This window comes from Plecotus auritus, assembly GCF_963455305.1.
Source record: "Plecotus auritus genome assembly, chromosome: 3".
Classification (NCBI taxonomy): Eukaryota; Metazoa; Chordata; class Mammalia; order Chiroptera; family Vespertilionidae; genus Plecotus; species Plecotus auritus.
In genome coordinates this window covers 28,484,985-28,512,830 of record NC_137772.1, presented here as the reverse complement: position 1 = coordinate 28,512,830, position 27,846 = coordinate 28,484,985, and the positions used below count along the sequence as shown (strand labels likewise).

At 42.5% G+C, this 27,846-nt stretch overlaps 1 protein-coding gene across 12 annotated transcripts in view; it reads left to right on the top strand.

Moving 5' to 3' along the window:
* The window catches only part of SLC20A2 (solute carrier family 20 member 2), a 108,843-nt gene extending 88,823 nt beyond the window's left edge, over positions 1 to 20,020 (top strand). For all 12 annotated transcript variants that reach the window (XM_080662879.1, XM_080662883.1, XM_080662887.1 and 9 more), the window contains 5 exons: positions 169 to 372; positions 1,423 to 2,014; positions 9,602 to 9,787; positions 10,879 to 10,963; positions 18,523 to 20,020. In XM_080662879.1, the coding sequence (XP_080519005.1) occupies positions 169 to 372; positions 1,423 to 2,014; positions 9,602 to 9,787; positions 10,879 to 10,963; positions 18,523 to 18,687 (1,232 nt within the window). In that variant the 3' untranslated portion in view covers positions 18,688 to 20,020. The remainder of the gene's footprint in view (positions 1 to 168; positions 373 to 1,422; positions 2,015 to 9,601; positions 9,788 to 10,878; positions 10,964 to 18,522) is intronic.
* The last annotated feature ends 7,826 nt before the right edge of the window (positions 20,021 to 27,846 follow it).

Below are 27,846 nucleotides of genomic sequence, written 5' to 3'. Positions count from 1 at the left end.
TTTTCCATTCAGTCGATGGAACTCTCCACTTCATTTTCTCTGTCTAGCTGTTAAACGTTTTTGTTCCATTTCCAAAGTACTAAGGTATAAAGATATTCATTTTTTATATTTATTTTTTAATAACAAGAATTCCTCTAAAATTTTCAGCTATGACTGTACTTTCTTTAGGCAAATTACAAAAAGAAGGTGCTTTATCGCGAGTCTCTAATGAAAGCCTCAATAAAATTCCGGAAGCGGAATCCCCCGTATTTAAAGAGCTCCCTGGTGCCAAGGCCAATGACGACAGCACCATTCCTCTCACGGGGTCAGCTGGGGAGACGTCTGTGGCCCCAGAAGGCACATCCGCGGTCAACCACCCCCGGGTGGCTTATGGTAAGACCACGAGGAGCCCTTATGGTGGCGGCGAGCCATTCCTCAGGGTAAGCAGCAAGGCCTGCATGTGGGTGGCCAGGTTTCAGGGCACAGAAGTGTCCCCCCATTTTATGTTTTGAGAAAACCCAGAGACTCAAGCGGCCTCAGGAGACCGGCCTCCCGTCAGCACAGCAGAATTCCTCTTGTCCTGTGCTTTCCTTCCAGGAACTCCTTACAGCCCATCAGCGCCAGTGCACAGTGGTGCCGCGGGCGCTCAGCTGCGTGTGTGTGTTTGGTGGTGCAGCTACCTAACTGCCAGAGGCTGGCTTATCCGACTTCGTAAGGATGCCTCCCTCGTAAAGGCGCAGGGAGAAAGCTAAAATTGGAGCCAGGGCCATCTCCCGCCGTAGAATCACAGAAACCTCAGACAACATCAAGCCTGCCCTGGCGCGTCCTTTTGTCCATAAAGTTTGTAGACGATGGTGGGCGAGCACCAGCCTCTGCCCGGCCTGTCAGGGCAGCTTCCCGCCGCCCTCAAGGTGGGGCCTGGCACCCGCTCTCCTAGGTGTGGCCTCAGACTTGGCCCAGGGGAAGCAAATTAATTTTGCCCACAGATCTGACAGATACTGCCTTCGACAAGTCACGTTGGCCTTTTCACGTGCACCTAGAATATCCGCCTCCCAGGAAGCTGGGCTTTGCCCCTTATGTATGAAGTTTTCTGAAGTAAGTTCCTTAAAGGGATTCTCCCTTCATTAGTTACTAAAAACAGGAAAGAATGCTGTAGTAATTTCTGGAAGACACTTTTTAAGAGAAAAATAATGTCATTTTAAAAATACCTTATTATTAGCTTTACCTTTTTGTCGTATGTTTACAAGTTTCCTTTTTTATTTTAACCATATCACATGTCCTTTATAGTCCATTTAGAAAATAAGACATGTGGGGGAAAATTTAAATCACCCATAATCCAACCTTTCAGAGATTAGCATCATGAAACAGTGGGGAGTATTTCCTTCCAGACATGATTTCTGTTCATAAGGCTAGAAAATAAGACTTCTGTCTAACCCTTTTCAGGAAGGGCACTGTCCATGACTCACGGCTCCACAAAATCGCCCATCTCCAATGGCACATTCGGCTTCGACGGCCACACGAGGAGCGACGGCCACGTGTACCACACGGTCCACAAAGACTCGGGGCTCTACAAAGACTTGCTGCACAGAATCCACACAGACAGGGGCCCCGACGAGAAGCCCGCCCAGGAGAACAACTACAGGTTCCTGCGGCGGAACAACAGCTACACTTGCTACACCGCGGCCATCTGTGGGATGCCGGTCCACTCGACCTTCAAAGCTGTGGACCCGTCGCCTGCCCCCGAGGACAGTGAAAAGCTGGTGGGTGACACCGTGGCCTATTCTAAAAAGAGACTTCGCTACGACAGCTACTCCAGCTACTGCAATGCGGTAGCCGAGGCTGAGATAGAGGCAGAGGAGGGAGGTGTGGAAATGAAGCTGGCGTCTGAGCTGGCAGATCCTGCTCGGCCTCGAGAGGACCCTGTGGAAGAAGAAAAAGATGAGAAAGACACATCCGAGGTCCACCTCCTGTTCCACTTTCTGCAAGTCCTTACTGCCTGCTTTGGATCCTTTGCACATGGTGGCAATGATGTGAGGTGAGGATACTCATTCATTCAACAAGGATGTTTGAGGGGCTGCGTGTGCCAGGCACTGTTCTGGGTGGCAGGATACAGCAGCAAACAGGGAACAAAATCCCTGCCAGTCCCGGTGAGGGTGGGCACAGATAGTAAACAGATAAATGAAGTAGCACTTGTAATGTAATGGGCTAGGCAGTGACGTTAAAGGGAAAAGTAAACTGGAGAGGAGATTGGAGCTGCTGGGGATTGCAGGGCTGGAGATTGCTCAGGTAAGGGCTCACTAAGTGGGAACTGAAAGGGTGAAGGGACCCAGCCATGTGAGCCTCTGCAGGAAGAGCATTTCAGGAAGAGGGAACAGCAGGTGCAAAGGCTTGAGCTAGGAACATGCCCGGTGTATTCCAGGAAGAGCAAGGAGGAGCAAAGAGGGAGCATGTAGGCTGTAAGGTTATCAGATCATGGAGTCCCAGAATATGTAGGAAATATGTAAGAAGATGTAGAGAGACTCTATTTCTCTTTTTACTAGCTTGGTAGCTAGTGACAAGTCACCCGATTTTTCCCAAAGCCTCAGTATCTCAACCTATAAAATGGCGCTAAAACTAGTACCAACTGTCATGGGGTTTTCATGAGATGCTTTCTATAATGTGCTTAGGACAGTGCTCCTCCTGTAACCAGTGTCTATGCATTGTCACTATTACTGTTATTATTAATTATTATGCATGGCTAATGTTTCTATCCAAATCAGGAAAACATGCTATTGTTGCTTCATTTTTTAAATTTAATCCTCACCTGAGGATATGTTTATTGATTTTAGAGAGGAAAGAAGGGAGGAGAGAGAAATATTGATGTGAGAGAGAAACATCAATTGGTTGTCAACCATACATGACCAGACCGGGGATTGAACCCACAACCTGGGTATGTGCCCTGACCAGGAATCGAATCCACAACTTTCAGTGCACAGGACGATGCTCCAACCAACCGAGTCACCTGGCCAGGGCCTCGTGTTGCTTTTTGTTGTTGTTAATCCTCACCCAAGGATATTTTTCCATTGACTCTTTTTTTTAAATTTTTTTAGAGAGAATGGAAAGGAGAGACAGAGAGAGAGAGAAACATCAGTGTTGTGAGGGAGACACATTGATTGATTGCCTCCTACGTGTGCCCAACCGGGGACAGGGATTGAGCCTGCAACTGAGGTACATGACCTTGACTGGAATCAAAACCAGAGCCCTTCAGTTCATAGGCTGTTGCTCTATCCATTGAGCTAAACCTGCTAGGGCTGTTGCATTTTTTTATTGCCCAGTTACATGACTCTCTGCTTTACAGCCATGGGTTTCTATGCATTGCCTATCCATGTACAACTGCATTTCTGTTCTTTTTTAAAAAGTCTCCACCAGACAAGAGGCCTGGACATCTTATGTTTTGCAGTATTATGTAGGTGCTGCCATGTTATTTTAATCAAGGCACCATGTTCTGTCCTGTCTTAATTTTTTGACTGCCCCTCCCTGGACCTGTCCTACTTCCTTCTCCTTATCAAGAATTGTTATTGAAGACCTGGTACTGGTGAAGTGTTATGAATTGGGTCCCTGTCCTTCAGGAGTTTAAACTGGAGATAAGAAATACATACAAATGGGAAAGTAAAAAACCACCCCAAAACAGTATTTCAGGGTCAAAGGAAGAGTTGAGACAATAACTGCTATAGCTGACCAGAGGTTAGAGCACTTCCTTACAGTTTGGGGCTGGTTTTGAAGCTTTTGAGTAAGGATATGGTCTGATAAAAGCAGTGTCCTAGAAATTGTAATGTAACAGTAAAGAGGGGGCTCCTATTTATTCACCAAAAGGTTATTTGCTGAACCATTTGTAATTGATTCTAATCCTTCTCAAAACAGCCCTTTGAGGTCATCGGTGATGTTAGTCAAAGATGGGGAATCGGAATCTCAGAAACGTGACATTTCTTGCCCAGGATAACACAGCTAGAGAGAAGCAGACTTGAGAGCTGGTTCTTTGTGACTTGCAGCCCACACTCTGTCTACAGAGTCTAGACTGGGATGGGAGGAGGAGACTGGAGCTACAGAAGCCGTTAAAAGCCTGTGTGTAGTTCCACATGTAAGGAACTTGGAAGTTGTCATACTGTCCTAAAAACAAGTGAAAAACTGAACAGACTATAAAATCTACAACTCTTTTTGGATCTGGAAGAAAGAAGAGGACACAGGGCAAACCACTGCCCCCAAGATTGCAGATACAGTCAAATACACGGAGTCACAGGTGGAAGCTGCTGTGGGAACCAGTGCCCAGTGGGAAAGCTGAACTGTAATGATGAACCCTAGAGGCTCAGTGGAGACAAGGCTGAGAGTTAAAGACTCCAGGGGGACCAACCTAGTGGTAGAAACAGTTAAAATAAGAAGTATAACCAGTACACTAGCAAAGGAGAGAAAATAGAATCATATAAAATGCTCACTTAAGACAAAATGGAACAAAAAACAAGGGTAACAAATAGAAAAGAGTAACAGATATGATAGATATTAATCCAACTATGTCAAAATCACTTTGAACGTCAGTCGTCTACATGCACCAGTTAAAAGACACAGATTGTCAGACTGGGTCAAAAAACAAGACCCAACTATATTTTGTTTATAAGAAAACCACTTTATTATTATTATTATTATTTTTAAATATCCATAGGCAAGGGTAAATCTTTTTTTAAAAAAATATATTTTATTGATTTTTTACAGAGAGGAAGGAAGAGGGAGAGCGAGTTAGAAACATCGATGAGAGAGAAACATCAATCAGCTGCCTCCTGCACACCCTCTACTGGGGATGTGCCCGCAACCAAGGTACATGCCCTTGACCGGAATCGAACCTGGGACCCTTGAGTTCGCAGGCCTACGCTCTATCCACTGAGCCAAACCGGTTAGGGCAAGAAACCCACTTTAAATATAAAGATACATACAGGATAAAAGTAAATGGAAGGAGGAAAATATACCATGCTAGCACTAAGAAAGCATAAGTAGCTAATTTATATTAATTTCAGACAGAGCGGACATGAGCAGACTCAGGAGGCAGAAAATCAGTAAGGACATAGTTAAACTCAACAATACCGTTAGTCAACTCTATATCATTTATATCTGTAGACTTTGACAGGTGAATTCACATTCTTCTCAAGCTCACATGAAGCATTCAGTAAATAGGCCACATTCTGGACCATTAAAAACCTTGATACACCAGATATCATTGCTGACATGTACACATAAGGAACTGTTTGACATTGAAACGGGGACTCAGAACTGTTGGACATTGAAATTGGGACTCAAACATTTTTTGTTATTATATGTTTATTTCTAGTCTGCAGAGGCAAGATTTTTTAAAAGAAAGAAACGGGGGAAAAAATAGATACAGAGGCAAAGAAGCATTGAACAGACTGTCAAACTACAGCGGGAAGGCAGGGGAGGTTGGGGGCGGGGGACTGTAAGAGATCAACCGAAGGACTTGTACGCATGCATATAAACATAACCAGTGCATACAAGACGCTGGGGGGGGAGGTGCAGGTAAAGGCATGTACTGGGGGGAGGTCAATGGGGGAAAAAAAAGGAGACATATGTACTACTATTTGTAATACTTCAAACAATTAAAAAAATTAATAAAAAAAGGAAAAACAAAACAGAACAAAAAAACCTTGATACATTTAAAAGAATAGAACTAATAAATGTCTGCTCTCAGACCACAATGAAATTAAGCTAGAAATCAGTAAGAGAAAGATAACTGGAAAATCCCCAAATATGTAAAGATTATATAAAACATGATTAAATAACACATGACTCAAAGAAAAAACATCAAGAGAAATTTTTAAATACTTTAAACGAAAAGAAAAACACATCAATAATTGTGGTATATGGCGAAACAGTACTTAGAGGGAAATGTATAGCATTGAATAAATATATTAGGAAAGAACAAAAAAAAATCAATAACCTAAATATTCATCTTAGCAAACTTGGGAAAAAAAAGCAAATCAAATCCAAAGTAAGGAGAAAAATAATAAGAATTAGAACAGAAGTCAATGAAATTGAAATCAGAAAATCAGTGAAATGAAAACCTATTTTTTTTAAAAGATCAATAAAATTGATAAGCTTTAGCCAGGCTAAATGAGAAAAAAAGAGAGAACACAAGTTACTAATATCAGAAATGAAAGAAGAGACATCATTATAGATCTTATGGATATTAAAACGATAAAGCCGTACTATCAACTCCATGCCCACACATTTGATGACTGAGATGAAATTGGACAATTCCTTGAATGAAACAATCTGCCAAAACTTATAGGAAATAGACCTATATCTATTAAAAAATCAAATCAATGATTAATCTTCGAAAACAGAAAGCACCAGGCCAAGATGGATTCACTGGTGAATTCTGCCAACATTTAAGAAAGATTATACCGATTCCCTACAATCTTGTTCAGACAATAGAAGCAGAGGAAATACTTCCTTTCATCACTCCTTTTCAATATTATACTGAAGTTCTAACTAACGCAATAGGACAAGAAAAGGAAATAAAAGGTATACTGATAGGGAAGGAAGAAATAAAACTGTCTTTGTTCACAGATGATATGATTGTCTATGTAGAAAATCTGAATTAACAAAAACTTCTCCAACTAATAAGTAACTATAGCAAGGTTGCAGGATATAAAGTTAATGTACAAAAATCAATCACTTTCACACATACCAACAATGAACAGGTGAAATTTGAAATTTAAAACACAGTACTGCTTTTTTTTTTTTTTTTGGCCAGAACTGCCCTCTTCCAGTAATTCGCCAAAATGACTAACACAGAGGAAAGAGGAGAGGCACCTGCTATATGTTCTCTAGGCCTTTTAGAAAGCATGGGGTTGTTCTTTGGCCACCCACATACAGACGAATCTGCAAGAAGGCTGCTATTGTAGACATCAAGGGAATGGGCACTGTTCAAAAAGGCATGCACTGCCCTGGCCGGTTTGGCTCAGTGGATAGAGCATCGGCCTGCGGACTCAAGGGTCCCAGGTTCGATTCCTGTCAGGGGCGTGTGCCTTGGTTGCGGCACATCCCCAGTATGGGGTGTGCGGGAGGCAGCTGATGGATGTTTCTCTCTCACAGCATGTGGTGGGCATTATGTAAACAACAAGTTAAGGGCAAGCTTCTTGCCAAGAGAATTAATGTACGTTTTGAGCATATTAAGCACTCAAAGAACCGAGATAGCTTCCTGAAACGTCTGAAGGAAAATTATCGGATAAAGGAGAAATCCAAAGAGAAAGGTGCCTGGATTCAGCTGAAGCACCAGCCTGCTCTGCCTATGCCCAGAGAAGCTCACTTTGTGAGAATGGAAAGGAGCCTGAACTGCTGAACCCATCCCCTCTGAACTCATGGCCTGATAAGTGTAAAAAAAGACCTCGGAAAAAGGAGACTTATGTAATACTTTAAACAATAAGGAATTTAAGTTTTTTTTTAAAAAAAGGACCTTGGTGTTGATGAAAATGTTTCTCTTAATTGAGTAGAAGTGTGGTATCCCCTCCCCCAAAAATATTTAAACAAAACTTTGTGTCCTTAAAAGAATAAATAAAAAATAAAACACAATACTATTTATATAGCATCCCTAAAAATGAAATACTTAGACATAAATCTAATAAAATATATAAAGATCTATATGTGGAAAACTGATTAATGAAATCAAAGAAAAATTAAATAAAAGGAGAGATTTTTTTCATGTTTAAGGATAGGAAGACTCACTATTGTCAAGATGTCAAGTCTTTCCGTCTTGGGGATGTTGATAATGAGGAAGGCTATGTACGTGGGGGGAGGAGGACAGAGTTTATGTGGGAAATCTCTGCACCTTCCCTTCAGTTTTGCTGTTAACCTTAAATTGCTCTAAAGAAATGAGGTCTTAGTTATAATTTAAAAAAGAAGAAGAAGAAGAAGCTGTAGCATCTCTCCAAAAAGTCAGTGTGTGGCTGCCAAGGGCCTGAGCGATGATAGCAGGTTTAGGGGAAAGGACGGAGCACCTGAGTGGGTCCTGAGCTCATGTCCCAATCGGCCTCCTGCTGGTGACATGACTTTAGTGCCGGTTTCTTCATCAGTGAAATGGGAGTGACAATACCTAGTTTGCAGGGTGGATGTGAGAACTAGTGATGAGCCATATGTGGATCCCACAGTGTGGGACTCGACACAGCTGCCCAAAACTGGTGGCTGATCTTAGTAGCGGAGCTGGCAGTGAGAATGAAAAGAAAGGGGAAAAAAGGAAGAGAAAAAGAACTTGATTTTTGTGTCCACTTGTGATTTTTCAGTTCTATGCCCATTAAGATGGCTACTATAAAAAACACACCAGAAAATAACAAGTGTTGCCAAGGATGTGGAGAAATTGGAACTCTTATGCAGTTAGTGGAATGTAAAATGGCGCAACTACTATGGAAAACAGTCTAGAGGTTCCTGAGAAAATTAAAAATAGAACTATCTTATGATCTAGCAATTCTGCTCTGGTGATTTAATCAAAAGAAATGAAAGCAGGGTCTCAAAGGGATATTTGTACACCCATGTTCATTGCAACATCATTCACAGCAGCCAAGAGGTGGAAGCAACACAAATGTCCACCCACGGCTGCGTGGATAAAGAAGATGTGGTGTATGCCTACCGTGCACTGTGCAGCCTTAAAAAGGAAGGACATTCTGCCGAAACCGGTTTGGCTCAGTGGATAGAGCGTCGGCCTGCGGACTGAAGGGTCCCAGGTTCGATTCCGGTCAAGGGCATGTACCTTGGTTGTGGGCACATCCCCAGTAGGGGGTGTGCAGGAGGCAGCTGATCGATGTTTCTCTCTCATCGATGTTTCTAACTCACTATCCCTCTCCCTTCCTCTCTGTGAAATATCAATAAAATATATATTTAAAAAAAAAAGGAAGGACATTCTAACTTTTGCTACAGTGCGGATGAGTCTTGAGGACATTATGCTGCTACATGAAATAAGTCAGTCTCAAAAGACAGATACTGTATAATTCCACTTACTTAGGTACCGAGAGTAGTCCAATTCATAGAAATTATATGATCCTAAATATATGATCCTAGGATCATATATGATCCTAAGATCATTTAACATGTGATAGAACCATTCAGAACTTCACCTCATGCTCCGGACCTCCTAAGCGTAATCATAATAATCAAATCATGGTAACCAACCATAATCAAGGTGTGTGGGGCAAGTGCTCTCTGCTGGGCACTGTTTTAAGTGCACAGAAAGTAAAATGGTGGTTACCAGGGACTGAGAGCAAAGGGCAAAATCGTTATTGTTTAATGACTACAGTTTTAGGTTTGCAGGATGCAAAAGTTCTGAAGATGTTTCACAACAATGTGAATATATTTGATACTAATGAACTGTACACTTAAAAATTGCTAAAATGGCAAATTTTCTGTTAATTTTTTACCACAACAAAAAAATTGGATAAATCACTTTGATCACCACTAGCTTATACATAGGCAAGCCATAAATACAGTAAGCAGGGCTATCCCCAAGACTGAGAAGTCCCTGCGTGTTGTGTACAGTGTCATTTGTCCATACAATGTTCGTATAACTCATCTACTTCTTTCTCTCTGCCAGTAATGCCATTGGTCCTCTGGTAGCTTTGTGGCTCATTTATGAACAAGGTGGAGTCCTACAGGAAGCACCTACTCCCATCTGGCTGCTGTTTTATGGAGGAGTTGGAATTTGTACGGGGCTCTGGGTTTGGGGAAGAAGAGTGATCCAGACCATGGGGAAAGACCTCACTCCAATCACGCCATCCAGGTAAGCCAGGTGCAGGCTGGGTCTGCAGGGCTGGTCTTTTGAGGCCAAGCAGAGTTGACATTCTCTTGTGCTGCTTTTTTGCCCTGAACCCCTCAGCTCAGCCAGTCTGCTGGGGGTCGCAGTGAGCAGGGGGCAGAGGGTAAGCAAACCCCACCTTTGCTGGCCTCCTATTAACGCCCTCCCTCATGCACTCTTGGGCCCCACCCGCGTGGCACTGAGATGAGGGAGAGAAAACGAGAGGGTGGGAAGACAGAAGGAAGGAGAGGCTGAAGCAGAGCAGGAGGGAAGAGAAACAGAACCCACCCAGGAGCCCCCATTTTCTCCCACTGGTGGTCTCACCCAGCATGAGCTCTGGAGAGCAAGTGGGGAGGCCCGGGATGCAGACCACACCCATGGCCCAGGGCCTGCCTTTCCCCCAGAGTCTCTGCCACACCAGCTCCACCTAGTGGACGAAGCAGCTCTCACCTGCCACCCTCCTGAGGTTACTTTGTGCTTCCTTCCCTCGCAACCTCTGCCCTCAGGGATGGGGTCCAAGATTCATGGTTTTCTCTGTAGCCCTTCCTGTTGTCCTTTTCACTCATCTTTAGCTAGATTAGGGAACTTTAGAAGGATACAGCTAAAACTTGGAATTACCTATTGTAAGAAATCTTTTCCTTCTTGAAATTAAGTTCAGTGATTCTTCTATAAGGTTGACTTCAAGAAAAATTAGTCATCTGAGAAAAAATACACTTTTTTGGTAATAAGTACACATTTTTTAAATGAGAGCACAGTTTTCCGTACGCCACTTTAGAAATGAGCAAGTGACCATTTTTTACACAGCAGGAATTTCTGACCCAGTTACTACAGTTGTGTGGGTTTTGAAAACCTAGCAGAAAAACAAGGCTATTCGGGGCTGTAAACAGTGTAAGCAGAGCCTTAGTGTGAATCGTTGCCATGATACAGCAGTTTCTAGTTCTATTGATGTCATCTGGCCCAGTCAGGAGTCGGCAGTCAATTCAAAGAATGTCCTGGTGAGACTTTGGCACCCCTGGGGTGTCCGTGAGGCCCATACAAAGGGCGCCTGTGATGTGTCTCCTGTCTCCCTCCCACAGCGGCTTCACCATTGAACTGGCCTCAGCGTTCACGGTGGTGATCGCCTCCAACGTGGGGCTTCCTGTCAGCACCACTCACTGCAAGGTAGGCCCCCGCCAGCGCCTCCTTTCTTCCGGCTGCTGGGATCGGTCCGTAGTCACCCAGTGAGTCGGAGAAAAGCTGGTTACGCTTTGTATATTGTTGTTTGTGAAAGGTCATCTGCAGGTTTGCTGGGTGTGCATTGCTGGATGTGGGCGATTGCTTTTCTCAGACTATCCCTCTCGACCTTGCCCGCTTCGCAGTGTGCACTTTGCTTTTCCAATGCATGCCTGGCGAGAGCCTTCCCTCCTCAACGTGTGCTTCACACTTTCCATGTGTCCTGTCTCTCTCATTGTTTCCACAGTGATTTTGCATTGAAGTCATGTGTGCGCTAACCATATTCCTAGGCTCAAATGGGGGCATGCCACTCAGTGCCAACCCATTGCAGGGGACTGGGAGTGGACAGTGGAACTAGAGATAAGCAGAAATCATCTCAATGGAACTGTAAGACACAGTTGTTTCAGTTCTTTTTCCTTATCTGATGGTCAAAGTGACTGTATTGCCTTAGAGTAAATTTAAGAGGAAGGGTGATGCTTACTCTTGCTCACAGCCAATGCTGTAAAACTCAGGGCTGTGCAAGAGGGGATTCCTTGCTTTAGGACTGGAATGTTGGAGCTGTAAGGAACCTTAAAGACTAATGAAGAGGAGACTCCGTGAGTTTCAGGGAGTTATCCAAGGTCACTTCAGGTGCAGCCAGGACTAGAACCCAGGTCTGATAACCCAGGTCTGGAAAATTCCCAGAACTTCTTCACTGGGCCTCCTGTTGACAAAAGTATTCCCTAACTTCAACAAAGCAAAGTCACCTCCAGATTTTTCCTAGGTTCATTTGCTTGCATCATTCAAGAAAAACTCATTCATACCTGCTGTGTGTGAGGTACTGTTCTAGGCACCAGCAAATGACCCGGCCTTCTACATTTATACAAAAGCCAATGTGTTTATAAACAAATGCAAATGACTTAGTGATTTGACTGTAAAGGCCAGGCAGCTTTTACGGGAGTCTTCTGAGTGGGCTACCTCATGGAAGGGCAGCCTTATGGGAGAGGGTTGTTTGTTTTCTTGTTCCTTCTTCTTTTGCTACAAAATAACTTCAGTTTCCACACATTTTCATTGTAAAAGTTATTTCCACTTACTGAGCATATATGGAGTGCCAGGGACTGTATTTAGTGCTCTATACTATGTGCAAAATACGTCATTTAATCCCCACAGCAATCATTTGAAATTGGCACTGGTGTTCCCAATCCTATATAATAAAAGGCTCATATGCAAATTGTCCCCTCAACCAGGGGTCGGGGCCGGCTGTCCAACCACCTGTGCCCCCCCCCCCCCCCCCCGCCGGACCTCACCCGTGCACAAATTCGTGTACCGGGCCTCTAGTTTACATATAAGAACACTGAGGTTTCCAGAGTTAAGTCACTTTCCTAAGATCATATATTTAACATGTGATAGAACCATTCAGAACTTCACCTCATGCTCTGGACCTCCTAAGCGTAATCATAATAATGAGAATCATGGTAACCAACCATAATTAAGGTGTGTGGGGCAAGTGCTCTCTGCTGGGCACTGTTTTGAGTGCACAGTGAATAATTAACTTGTTTCATCTTCCCACAAACCTTCGAGGGTAGTGCCAGTGTTACCCCGTTTTACCAATGAGGACACTGACGCATAGAAAAGTTAACTCACTTGTCCAGTAGGGTGACACAACTAGCAAGTGGCCCTTGAGGTCCAGCCTGGGCAGTGTGGCCCAGAGCCTGCCCTCCAGTACGCTGCCCTCGCCTCTCAAGTCCAAAGGAGGAAGGCAGGAAAAGGAAGGTGGTGGGTGACCACCCGCCGTTCTCCTAGCATTATTTTTCTAATTTCAGTTATTTAAAAATTACAGAAGAGCACATGTTCACTGAAATATGACAAACAATACTATATGGAATGAAAAGGGATCATCTTCCCCTTACTCTACCTCACCTTCGGCTCCCTGCTGTGTGGGAGCCTAGAGGAAATGATGTTACTAAATTTGTTCCTTCCCAAGGAAGTCAGGTTTGAACTGTTCTGTAGGCATAAATAGTCTTTTGGGCTGCTTGGAAATAAACATTACACTGTCTTTTTAATGATTAACCCTGCACTTGAGCAAGCTTAGTGAAGGCAAACTTTTTTCACACCAGTTGAAAGATCTCTGGAAAACAGCACAAGTTTGGTTTTTCTAGGTTGTTATTGTTACTTACCGAACTCTATCTGTAAGCTAACCTATTCTGATGTACATATAGTGAGACTACTAATTTTGCTAATTAAACACTAAATTCTTTAATACATGTGTGAATTAGATGAAAAGTATACAATGCCTATAAAAACTATATTCTTAAATGTCATTTCCTCAATATTTATATCTATACTACAATAAGGAGGTGCTACTAAGGGATTTATATCCAGTTTGTACAGGACCTTAGTGAATAAATGTGTATGTGAATGAATAGCTGCACAAATCACATCGAGGGGTTGTTTCCTTAGAGCTGTTGGTTAGTATTAGAATAGCTTGTTGGTACTTAAAACAAGTCTCCTTAACATGGGACCACAGTGATGCCCTCTATCAACTAGGCAGACAGAGCTCAACTGGATTCTAGTCCGCTTGTCCAGTGTCACTGATCATGGACTGTGGACAAAACCCAGATCACGGCACTGCAGTAGCTGAAGGCAGAGTCCTGGCTCTCAGGAACCTCATTGGTGTGGACAGAGATGCTCCACGCAGTCCACATAGTAAGTGCTAAGGAGAGGTCACAGTTGCCAGCCCCATAACACTTACTCCGTTTCACCACATTTTTTTTTTCTGCTTGCAAGTCCCCAAATGGCAAATGTGGGATGAAATATGAGAGACGTGGGATGGCATTAAGAATGAGGCCCTATGTGAGTGAAGCTGTGAATCTGGAAATATTCAAAGGGTGTTGACATCCACATAAAACCATAACAATCCCATCAGATTTCCCGGAATGATCAGACCTTGTGTTTGATTTGTCCAGCTCTCTGCTTCCTCTCCCATCTGCTTGTTAGGTTTCTTGCTTAGAGCCACCTCCATTAAAAAGTGGGCAAAAGCGGGGAACTTGGCAGGAAAAAATATGGAAACTATTGTGTAAAATGAGCTTTTTTAATTTACCTGGGTAGATTGTATTTATTCATGTTTCTTCTAAGTGTCCCAGTATTTAATGAAGATAGTCCTTTGTGGGCGCTTTTATAGGAATTCAGAGTGGTGTTATCTGAATGTTTTAATTCCATATTGGGGTGGTTTGGGATTATCCTTTTTGTGTGAATTACCCACATTGTTCATCTCTATTGATGATTACTCAACTAGCCGTGGGATTTGGAACTGCTTATAGGAAACACTACTGATTTTAAATTCTAATCTAATTTTCTAATTCTTGCTCCCTGGTTCCCCCACTTCTCAATAATTCTGTTGCTGTTAGTGCCTGGTGATAGCCATAAGCTGGAAACACACTCAGCTTCCTCAGAGGGAAGCAAGAACACAGGAAAGAACACCTATGTAGGAGATATACTTTGCTATTGGATGGGGAAACTAGATTTTGTAAAGATGTCAGTTCTCAGATAAAACCCCAACAGAATTTTTCTTACAACTTTACAGAGTGAATCTAAAGTTCATTTGGTAGATTAAATTAGCAAGAACATAAAATTATCTAAAAAGAAAAGTGATAAGGAGGGACTGACCTTGCCAGGTAGAAAGTTTAGTATAAGGAAATAAGAGTTAAAAGTAGATGGAAGTGAGGGGGGGTGGGGAATTGTGTTAATGGGGACAGAGTTTGGGATGATGAAAAAGTTCTGGAGATGAATGGTGATAATGGTTGCAAAACAATGTGAATATACTTTATGCCACTACACTTAAAAAATGGCTAAAAATGGCCCAACTGGTGTGGCGTAGTGGTTGAGCATAGACCTGTTAACCAGGAGGTCATGGTTCGATTCCCAGTCAGGGCACATGCCCTGATTGCGGGCTCAATCCCCAGTAGGGGGTGTGCAGGAGGCAGCCGATCCATGGTTATCTCTCATCATTGATGTTTCTATCTCTCTCTCCCTCTCCCTTCCTCTCTGAAATCAGTAAAAACATATATGTTTTTAAATGGTTAAAATGATAAATTTTATGTTATGTATATTTTACCACAATAATAAAAATACTTACCTAAAAACAGTCGATAAGCGAGAGAGAGAGCCTGTTATATATGAGCATATAGTTTGAGGAAGAGAAAATTTAACCAGTAAGGGATGTTAGACAGCTGGCTATCAATCTAGAAAAACAAAATTAGATCCACAACTCTCAAAATATATGGACATATATCTGATGGCTTAAATAATATTTTTTAAATATTTTAAAATGTAGAATAAAATATGTCTTTGTTTTAGAGAATTTAGAATAAAAGAATTAAATATGTATCAAATATTCAAGCTAAGGATAAATTATGGAGAAAAGGGCAGCATATTTTATTGCATGAAATTATTTTTTTTCATAGTTGAAGAATTTAACATTTTTTTTTCTATTCTTATTAACTATATTGGGGTGACATTGGTTAATATGATCTCATAGGTTTCAGGTGTGGGTTTCTATGTTACAAGATCTGTATATTGCATTGTGTGCCCACCACCCAAAGTCATATCTTCTCCCATCACCATGTATTTGTGTTCCCCCCTCCCATTCCCTCTGGCAACCACCACACTGCTGTTTGTGTTCATGAGTTTCAGTTTTATGTCCCACATATGAGTGAAATCATATGGTTCTTAGCTTTTTCTGACTTATTTTACTTAGCATAATATTCTCAAGGTCCATCCATGTTATTGCAAATGGCGCTATTTCATCCTTTCTTTTATGGCTGAGTAGTATTCCATTGTGTATATGTACCACATCTTCTTTATCCAGTCCTCTGTCACAGTACGCTTTGGTTGTTTCCACGTCTTGGCCACCGTGAATAATGCTGCAGTGAACACAGGGGTGCATATATCTTTGCGAATACAGGTTTTCCAGTTTTGGGGTAGATACCCAGAAGAGGGATTGCTGGGTCGTATGGTAGCTCTATTCTTAATTTTTTGAGGAATTGCCAGTCTGCTTACCCAGTCTGCATTCCCACCAGCAGTGAGTGAGGGTTCCCTTTTCTCCACAACTCTCCAACACTTGTTATTGCTTGTCTTGTTACTGCATAAAATTAGAAACTTGAAAGGGAAAACTTGGGTTGGGAAAATATTTGCATTAATATTTTCACATATAAATAAATAAGGGACATATTTACATCTAGATTCCATTATGTAAAAGGGCAAAATACACGAAGAGACAATTTTTTAAAAAATATTTCTTTATTGATTTCAGAGAGGAAGGGTGAGGGATAGAGAGATAGAAACATCAATGATGAGAGCGAATCATAGATTGGCTGCCTCCTGCATGCCCCCTACAGGGGATCAAGCCCACAACTCGGGCATGTGCCCTTGGCTGGAATTGAACCTGGGACCTTTCAGTCTGCAGGCCGATGCTCTATCCACTGAGCCAAACCAGCTAGGGCGAAGAGACAATTTTTATATGTAAAGACTAGAGGGGATAAAATTGGATAAAGTTCAGCCTTAGTCATAATCAAAGACATACAAATAATAGCAACAGTAGTATGTTTTTGTTGATTGATTAGCAAAAATGAACAATTTACAGGATTGTTGTGGTGTGCTGAAGTTACAGGTTATGGATGACCTTGTATATTCACATCTGTTTATAATACTTGGGCAGTAGGTACTGAGGTCCTAGCATATAGTAGGAGACAAAGAGGTCTTCCTCAGAGCAGCATTCCATTGGGTGCATGGGAAGGCCTTGGTAAATCACCTTTTTGCAGCCAACATATTAAAGATCAGATTGCTAAATCTTTAGCAGAAGGGAAGAGGGAGGTTGATGAGGAGCAGGATATTTTAATGGTATGAAAATGTTTCTTTGTAAATTATGGCAAAATGTTAAAAATTGGTGGATTTTGGTAAAGGGTGTGTGGGAATTCTTGCAGTTTTTCTCTAAGTTTCAGATTATTTCAAGGTGTTTTATAAATATCCCCTTTAATGAAGAATCCATTTCAGGCAATATTATTTTTTAAAGCCTAAACATAAGCTATATGAGTTAATATGTTACTCATGGAACTGTTTTTAAAAGGGAAAAATTGGAAGCAAATTGGAAATGGTTAAATAAATTAAGGTACATCCACCTAAAGTATGTACCATTTTACATGATAAACATAAAGGCTGTGAGTACAAAGGGAAAATGCTTAGAATATAATGTTAATTTTTTAAAGAAAAATAGTAGCCTACCCTATTATTTACTAATAAAGGTATATTTATAAAAATACTAGAAAAGAATATATAAATATGAGAGTAGTTGGGTTCTCAGTAATTGTCCATCCCTCCTATTACATAAACTTGCTCTAAAATTATTACCTTTAGGTTTTAAAAAAATGTGTTCTAGGAAAGGAAGAGGGCATAGATAAAATAGAAACGTGACTGTGTCCTTATTATGAAGGTAATCCAGAACAGCTGAGGTGCACACACTCTGGGGAGACAATGAGTAACAAGAATTTAATCTCAGGAGATAGTGTTTGTGGATTTGATGGCTTGAGTAGACAAGATGTCACATTAAATAACTACCTTTAAATATGCCACTGTTTTTGGCGTTCTGCTTGGCCTCCATAAACAATTTAAAGTGTCAGATTTTATTTTTCGCTACTTGAATCTCACTGGCCACTGCTGATTCTGAAGGAATGGAGGGTCAGCAGACAAGCCTGTTTTATGGATATCTTCAAGAGCCACCTAACAAGTTAAACTCTCTGAGCTTCCCCAGAGCCTGAGGGAGGCATGAGATGGTAAAGGGAATGTACTTTCTTATGATTTTTAGGATACTTGAAGTGCCTTTTTTTTTCTTTCTTTTTCCTTTTTAGACTTTCAGCAAACCATAGAATGAACTGCAAGTATTTAGAAAAATATTTGAATCAGTATTGATATTCTAATTTCCACGGATCTCTGTCATGCCTCTGTGATGCGTGATTGACATTAGATCCAATATTTATGCTCTATTTATTTTTTAAAATTAGCTGAAGTGCAAGGACTGCAAGGCAGTTTGAGATAATGGAGGAAACCGGTTTAATGTCAGAGGCCTGACTTCTAGTCCTTAGTCTGCCGTGACCTGTGGTATCTCCTGGCGCCTGAGCCCTCCAGGGCTCTGTGTGATCTCATACTCTCAAGGTTCTTCTCCAGCTCCCACATTTTATGATGCTGTTTTTCTCAGAGGAAGATACATCATTGCCATTTCATTATGTAATTAAAGCCGGTTTACATACTGTAGTAAGCAGTAGCCTACGTGGGGAGTATTTAAAACAGGGGCATTCATAGTTTATAAGGTACAGAAGCATAGACAATTATACCTAAAATCTAAACCAGTTTAGAAGCTTTTAGCAAAGTTAGGAAAAAGAACGGGTAATTTTATAACGTAATTTATTTGAGATTAGCCAGTTTACATTGCTTGAGTTTGTGGGCCTCCTTTAACTTTAAAATGTTTCTGCTTTCAGGTGGGCTCCGTGGTGGCTGTGGGCTGGATCCGCTCCCGGAAGGCCGTGGACTGGCACCTCTTCCGGAACATCTTTGTGGCCTGGTTTGTGACTGTCCCCGTGGCTGGGCTGTTCAGTGCTGCTGTCATGGCTCTCCTTGTGTACGGGATCCTTCCATATGTGTGATTTGTCTTCTTCCAGCCAGCCAACGACGGAGAGTCTGGCATGGGGATGTGTGGGAAGCGTGTGCCCACATTTCTCACACGCACACGCGTCCTGCCCACGCACGGGCTGTCTCCCAGCCAGCTTCTCCACGCCCTTCAGGTGGTTCCAGACCACAGTTCACCTAGGTGGTAGTCATCCTCCAGAGCTAACTTAACTACTGTACATAATCATGTGCATTAAATTGGTATCGTGGTGACATAACATGGTGCAGTTACTTATATATTAAATATATATTGTATACATAGAATAGGTAGCATTATTGCAAATATATCCAAAATGGGAGTGGAGAGAATTGCCTAAAATTCAATATTCAACAAATTTTTGTACATAGTGATTTCAGTGGCAAATTTTGAGAACCTTTTAAAAGGAAAGTGTAGATTGGAAAATGCTATTGTTCCCATTTAACATACTGTAAGATAACTGAGATACAGGATGTATGATACAAATTTGGGAGGTGTGCGTATGTTGAAGTGACATTGAATAATACTGGAACAGGAGTTCCCAAGTGCTTTCACTGAAGTTTGTTCATATACTGTGTATTGATTATGTAAAATATCATAATTGCTTCTGTAAATACTTAAAACTGTAATTTTTTAATGATGTGCGCTTCCTAGCTTTTTTGATCAGAGAATTTTTGGAGAGTACCAAAGAAGCAGGGGAATAGTTTGCCAGTATTATATTTTCATATTGTTTGTCTCCCCTCCTCATGAATCCTACCATTAACTTGGGATGTAGCAATACTGCCAGGCTCTGGCCTGCCCCGAGCAGTGTGTGGGGTGAGGCAACATCCCCTATTGTGTACACGTCCCACTTCCACTTCTGGTTCCCTATTCCACCCTCCCCCACCACTGCTGCCACATGCAGGTATTGGTCAGCCCTGCCATGGCCGTTCATTGTCAGTGTAGAGAATGTACAGAGGACATGCACTCAAGCACTACATATCAAATCCAGTTTTATTTTCACTCCTTTCTCCCCTGCAGCCCCAAGGAATTCTTGTCTCAAACATTGAGGCAAGTACTTTGACATTCTAGAAATTTGGGAGAGGGGTGGTTGAAATATCAGATAATACACTGGATTTGAGGATTTCCTTGAGGCCTTCACTAAGCTGAACATCTTGATGCTCACTATATCCCATTGGATTATTTTTTGATAGCGGGAGGAAGTATGACTAATGTTAGAGCCTGAAACTGAAAATGCTGCTAAAATTTTTATATTGACAGACATTTTCTCGGTACTTCATTGTGATTTTTCATTAATCAACCATATTAAATTTATAATAAAAAATGCCCTTCAAGTTTGTCTCTGAAGTTTCTTTCTAAATATCTATGTAATGTTTTTTTGTCCAGAGTCCACAAAAATAAAAGCTATAAAATTTGGTTACTTCTATTTTTCAAACACCTTTTCCCCCTTATTTTAGTACTATTACCTGTTTGTGCATAAAATACACGATTAGGAAAAGGAAAGAATGACCCACACACCTCGGCATCCAGAAAGCCCACTGATAACCAGCACAAACATGATCCTTCAGTCATGTACTGTCTGATGAAAGGGTTTGCTACTCTACGTTGGCCAGATTTCAGGGCTATGGTCCTAGTAGGAACACGCACATCCTTTCTTCTTGGCGTAAGCAGCCAAAAAACAAAACAAAAACACACCCACTTGGAGCATCAAAAGGAAACTCCTTCCTGAGCCAGGAAGGTAACAGAGGTGGGACAAACTGGCCGGATGTTAGAAGTTCTTCATCTCCACAAAGAAATGTGCCCTTTCCAATGTCTAAAATGGCATTTTAGGCCTTTCATTTTTTCACTTATGATAAAAGCATAGAATCCATAAGTTTAATTTCCTTCTAAATTTATTTAAAAAAAATAACAGCACAACAGTGACACAGTGGCAGTTTTTGCAAGCAGTGTCCTGGGAGAAGGGCTACCATTTCAGCCTGGCACAGCCCCAGCAGCCAGAGTGGCAGTGGCAGAGGCAGAGGCCCAGGATGCAAAGTAGGATAAAGGTCACACCCACACCGAGTCTTCAAATGACTAAGCACCTAACCACGTCACCAGCCATGTCCAGAGAGAAGGCTTGCCCACTGCCCCTTGGCAGCCTCTCTGTTACCTCAGAGAGAGGGCCTCCCCGTGAGGGCAGGGAGGCGAGCTCAGGCAGAGGATGGGTCCCCTTGGAGGGACGGGGTGCTGGTAGTGGGCTCCCCTGCCTGGGCCACCTGAGAGTCTTTTCTCTGACCTCTTCCTCTAAAAGTGCAAACATTCCTGGACAAGGGTTACTCCTGCATCTCAGCTGAGGCTCCTCTCCTAGCAGCAAAGGTTGCCTGGAGCACAGACTGTCAGATGGAGCCTGAGCTCCAAAGACTATGTTCTTCTATTTAATTTTCTCCCTTTCAAAAAGGACTGCCCTTTGAGCAAGTATGTAGACCTATTTATTCATTTTCAACAATAATTTTAAAAATAAGTTCTTCCTGTCTCAGAATAAGTTGGAGAATAAAAACTGAAACTACTCCATTAAACAAAATGAAGGATAAAAATCATGATATCAATAGATGCAGAAAAAGCATTTGACAAAATCCAGCATCCATTTATGATAAAAACTCTGAGCAAAGTGGGACTAGAGGGAACATACCTCAACATAATAAAGGCCGTATATAACAAACGAAAAGCTAACATCATTTGCAATGGGGAAAAGCTAAAAGTGTTTTTCCCCCAATTTATCTTATTTAAAGTATTACAGATGTTTCCTCCCCCTGCCCCATTAACCTCTCCACCTCTGTTCCACCCCTCTCTCCAACCCTTCCCCAAACTTACCTGTCCTTGGGTTATGCATATATGCATATAAATTCACTGGTTAATCTCTTCACACCCCCTCCCCTCACCCCTTTCCTCTGAAATATGTCAGTCTATTCCATGCTTCAATGTCTCTGGATCTTTTTTGTTCATCAGTTTATTCATTAGATCCCATATATAAATGAGATCATATGATACTTGTCTTTCTCTGACTGGTTTATTTCACTTAGCATAATACTCTCTAAAAGTATTTTCTTTAAGATCAGGAACAAGACAGGATGTCCACTTGACTTATATTGGAAGTTCTAGCCATAGCAATAAGATAAATACATACATACATACATACATATTGGAAAGGAAAAAGTAAAACTCAGATGACATGATACTATATGTAGAGAACCCTAAAGATTCCATCAAAAAACTACTGCAATTGATAAATGAATTGAGTAAAGTAACAGGATAACAAATACTCAGAAATTGGTTGCATTTTTATACACCAAGCAGAGGCCCAGTGCACAAATGAGTGCACGGTGGGGTTCCTCGGCCTGGCCAGCAATCGGGGCTGATTGGGACCGGCTGGCTGCAGGGAGGAACCGCAGGTTGGCTGGTCACGGGAGGTTGGCTATGGGGAGCACACTGACCACCCAGCTGGCCCGGGGGAAGGACCGCAGGAGGTTGGCTGTGGGAGCCCACTGACCACCAGGGGGCAGCTCCTGCATTGAGCGTCTGCCCCCTGGTGGTCAGTGTACTTTCCTAGCGACCAGTCGTTCGGTTGACCAGTCGTAATGGTCACTTAGACTTTTATATATACAGAGGCCTGATGCACGGAATTCATGCAAGAGTAGGCCTGCCTTCCCCCAGCTGCCAGCACCGGCTTCCCTCTGGCACCCAGGACCTGGAATTCCCTCGCAGCCCCAGCTTTGTCCGGAAGGTCGTCTGGAAGTATAATAAAAGTGTAATTAGCATATTACACTTTTATTATAATGAACTATCAGAAAGAGAAATTAAGAAAACCCATTTTCCTGGCCGGTTTGGCTCAGTGGACAGAGCGTCGGCCTGCAGACTGAAGGGTCCTAGGTTCGATTCTGGTCAAGGGCACATGCCTGGGCTGTGGGCTTGATCCCCAGTGTGGGGTCTGCAGGAGGCAGCTGATCAATGATTCTCATCATCGATGTTTCTATCTCTCTCTCCCTCTCCCTTCCTCTCTGAAATCAATAAAAATAAATTTTAAAAAAACCAAACCATTTACAACTGCATCCAAAAAAATTGAAACACCTAGGAATAAATGTTTAGATATATATTTTTTATTGATTTCAGAGAGGGAAGGAGAGCTAGAAACATCAATGATAAGATAGAATCACTGATCAGCTGCCTCCTGCATGTCTCCAACCAGCACACAACCTGGGCATGTGCCCTGACCGGGAATTGAACCATGACCTCCTAGTTCATAGGTCAACACTCAATCATTGAGCCATGCTGGCTGGGCCCTAGGGATAACTTTAACCAAGGAAGTAAAAGACCTGTACTTGGAAAACTATAAGATATTGAAGGAATTAAAGATATAAATAAATGGAAGCATATACTGTACTCACGGATAAAAAGAATTAACAGTGTTAAAATGTCCACACTACCCAAATCAATCTGTAGATACCATGCAATCCCTATCAAAATACCAATGGCCTTTTTCACACAATAATAATAGAATAATCCAAAAATTTATATGGAACCATAAAATACTCCAAATAGCCACAACAATCTTGAGAAAGAAGGACAAAGGTATCACGCTACCTGTTATCAAACTACACTACAAGACTTTAGTAATCAAAACAGCATGTTGCTGGCATAAAAAACAGACAATGGATCAAAAATAGATCAATGGAACAAAATAGAGAACCCAGAAATAAACCTACTCCTGGTATGGTCAATCAATATATGACGGCAAGAACATACAATGGGGTAAAGGCAGTCTATTCAATAAATGGTGTTAGGAAAATTGGACAGATATATACAAAAAAGATGAAACTAGACTAGTCAATATGGATTAAACACTTAAATGTAAGACTCAAAACCATAAGACTCCTAGAAGAAAACGTAGGCAGTAAACTTTCTGACATTTCTCTTAGCAATGTTTTTTTTCCTGATATATCTTCCTGGGCAAGGGAAAGAAAGCAAACAAAAATAAATAAATGGGACTACATCAAACTAAGAAGTTTTTGCACAGCAAAAGGAAACTACCAAAGTGAAAAAGACAACCTACTGCATGGAAGAAGATATTTGCCAATGATGCATCTGATAAGGAATTAATATCCAAAATTTATAAAGAACTCATACAACTCAACACCAAAAACAACAACAACAAACAATCCAATTTAAAAAATGAGCAGAGGACCTTAATAGACACTTCTCCAAAGAGGGACATACAGATGGTCAATAGACATATGAAAAGATGCTCAATGTCACTAATCATCAGAGAAATGCAAATTAAAACCACAATAAGATATCACCTCACACCTGTCAGAATGACTATCATCAATAAATTAACAAGTGTTGGTGAAGATGTGATGAAAAGAGAACCCTCATGCATTGCTGGTGGGAATACAGATTGCAGCCACTATGGAAAAGAGTATGGAGGATCCTCAAAAAAATTAAAAATAGAACTACCTTATGATCCAGCAATTCCACTTCTGGGTATATATCCAAAGGACCCAAAGCACTGATTTGAAAAGATATATGCACCCCTATTCACTGCAGCATTATTTACAATAGCCAAGATATTGAAGCAACCCAAGTGCCTATCAATAGATGAGCAAATAAAAAAGTGGTGGTACATATATACAATGGAAAATTACTTGACCATAAAAAAGTATGAAATTTTTCCATTTGTGACAACATGGATTGGCCTAGAGGATATTATTACATTAAGTCAAAGAAGTCAGACTGAGAAAGACAAATACTGTATGATTTCACTTATATGTGCAATATAAAATATAAAATAAATGAACAAACAGAACAGGAATAGACTCATAGATGCAGAGAACAAACTAATGGAATGGGTTTGGGGGCTGGGTGAAAAAGGTGAAGGGATTAAGAAGTACAAATTGGTAGTTACAAAATAGTCATGGATGTAAAGTACAGAATAGAGAATATAGTCAATAAGAACTACTAGGGTCCCAGTGCACGAATTCATGCACCTTGAAAGGAATTGTGGGCCACAAGGCTGCGGTAGGCACAGGGGCGGGTCTCGGCCCATCCTCTGCACCCTCTCCTGGCCCCTCCCGCCACAGCCCCTGGTTCCCTGTCTGCCAGCAGCCCCGCTCCCGCCACTGCTATTCCCACGCGCTGATGGCGCGGCCCTGCTTGCACCCACTGATGGCGCATAGTGATTGGGACCGGCGCCATCAGTGGTTGCGAGCGGCGGCTGCTGCCCCGATTGCCCCTCAGGAGCAGGGGGAGGTGAAGCCCTCAGGGGTAACTGGGGCCAGCGCCAGGCACCAGCAGCAGGTGTGAGCAGCAGCTCCAGTGCCAGTAGCGGGTGTGAGCAGGGCCGGCGCTGGCAGCAGGTGCGAGTGCCCGGCGGGAGCAAAGAATTTTCAGTAACCACCAGAGGCTTCCCCAATGACAGCGACCAGCGCCCCACCTTGGTCTGGCGCCCCCACTCACCTGCTCCACCATCCCGCCTCAGAAGATGCCTGCCATGTTCCATGCTCTGCCGCCTGCTGCCGAGACCCACCATGTTCCACGCACAGCCCATGGTGGCCAGCACACATCATAGCAACCAGTTGCTTGGTTTTTCCATCCTTTGGTCTATTTGCATATTAGGGTTTTATATATATAGATGTATGGTGCCAGATGGGTACTTGAATTATCTGAGGGGATCACTTCATAAATTATACATGGTGGGGCAAAAGTAGGTTTACAGTTGTGAGAATGTGAAACACAGTTTATTCTTGTATTATTTATTATGTTATTTTCCATATGAACTGTAAACCTACTTTTGCCTCACCCTGTATAATTTTCTAACCACTATGCTACACACCTGAAACTAATCTTACCTAATAATAGACAAACATGTAAATTGACAGTACCTCCGCTACACCACCAGCCAATCAGGAGTGATATGCAAATTAACCTAACAAAGATGGAGGTTAATTTGCATACACAGGCACCGAGTGACGGGGGTGGGCAGGACGCTTGTGTCGTCGCCATGGCAACGACGCAGGCGTTCTGCCCCACCCCGGGTCTCTCAGGGCCTCTGGGCAGTGTGGGAAGGCAGGGCCAGAGCAGAAAGAGGCGGCTCCGGGGCCTGAGCGGAAAGGGGCTGGGCCGGAGTGGAAAGGCGGTGCCGGCAGCCAGGGAAAGAAAAGCCCTTTCTAGCACGAATCTTCGTGCATCGGGCTTCTAGTATAAAATAATATTGAATGTCAACTGTAATTGAAAAATAAAATTTTAAAAACATTTCATGGTTCAGCTATTGGTGACGTGGAAATCTATGGCATCAATGAGCTTATTCAATTACAAAGTGAGGTAGAAAAACAGGTGCTTCAACATGAAGCAGGGTGTTTTGTTGAGTCCTCAAATGAGGTTGTACCTGCCCACCTGAGGGAGACGGATTTGCTCGGGGGATTTGCTCGTTGCCTTGAAGTGCTCCTGAGGCAGTGATTCCAGGAGTCTGGAGGAATTGGGCTCAGATTTCAGCAAGCTTAACCCTATTAGCTCCAGTTTCCTCAAATGGGAATAAGTGAGACCACCCAGGGGTTCTAAGGAATTTTGGGGGACAGGTAGTGAAAGGGACCACTCCAGGCCTGGCCCAGAAAAGGGCTCCATAAACAAGTGTGTGTTTCCTTCCCATGGGGATGAATGGCTGGTTATTTGTGACCTCACTCTTCATGGATGATTCCCCTCAGGAGAACTGCTTGAAGGAGAGCATTAAATTAGATGATGAAGAAAAGGAACAGAAAATAAACCAATTAGATGAATGAGATAAAACAGCTAGAGACTAAAAGAAACTGGAGAACGGGTTCTTTGCATGTTTGGCGGGGGGAGGGGAGGTTGGAAGAGACCTATAGGATATGGTTAAAGTCTCATGAGGGGAAAGGTAGCCTGTTCTTGGATTGTCACCCTCCTCAGTGTTTTCAGGGCACATCATCCTTTATTACTGAAGACAATGAAACAACCCTACAGCATATTCTGAAAAAAGGAAGTCACCTCTACTCCATTGTCCCACTACCATCCTTTTCAAAGCCTTAGAACTGGCCAGGCACTGGGAAACCACGGCACAGAATGAGCTAAAGGGTAGGCAGCCAAATGGTAACAGGGCCCCGGCCTCCTGACCTCATCTCAGTCTCCCTGTGCAGCCGCTGTCAGACTGTCAACAACTGTGGTCTCAAGAAGGAGGAGGATGGTGCTGTGGGCCTGGGGGGAGGATTCAGAGCAGGAACAGTGGGAGGTAATTAAGAACTTGGAAAGGAAGCCCAGGAATAAAGGGTGAGGTTTACTGTTTTTATAAGGAAATTAAATCTGATTTTAAGTGAAGAATTTCAGACTCAACAAAGGTGGTCAACTGCTGTCCATCTCCACTGGCTAGAATAAAACAGAGAGCAAAAGGGATTTGGGCCAGAGTAGGATGAACAAGCTCCTTGCCTTTCCCCAAGGCTTGACATTTAGAGGTTAAAACAAACTCTAATGCAGATTCCAAACTATGAGCAGGCAGGTGTTGAGGAAGGGAGTCAGAAGTCCAAAGGGGAGACAGACTGAGCTCATGGGCCGAAGGCATGGACCCCACAGCAGGGCCCTCATCTTCCATTGGCAGCAACAATAGCGGCACCCAGTGGGGCCAAGGGTAATTGCAATTATGACCATCTTTCCAGAACCTTTTGAAATCTCAGTAGTGAAGTCACCTCACAAAATGTCAATTATACCATAATTCAGGGTTACCAGGAATTATCTGTGCTTCTTTGATGGCCCCATGGAACTATGATTACTTGCCGAAGGAGAACCTTAATCCATATGCAGAAATCTGTATGACTTGGTAGCCAAGCAGGCCCATCTGCCTGATGGCAGCAAACTTCCATTGGCTACCTATCACGTGCCAAGTGCTGGCCTGGCCACTGGAGGTAGGAAGACAGATAGTCCTCCTCTAGGAGTTCACAGGCAGGAGGTGAGACAGTAAACAAAATTGCAATACAGTATGATTGCTGTCACAGTGAGGATGTTCCCACAGAGTGGGAGGAACGCTAGGGAGGGCCCCCTTAGTGGCTTAGGGAGGTCAGGAAGCTTTCACAGAAGAGGCAGAAATTTGGCTGCAAAGTGCACAGTAAAAGCACTGATTTAG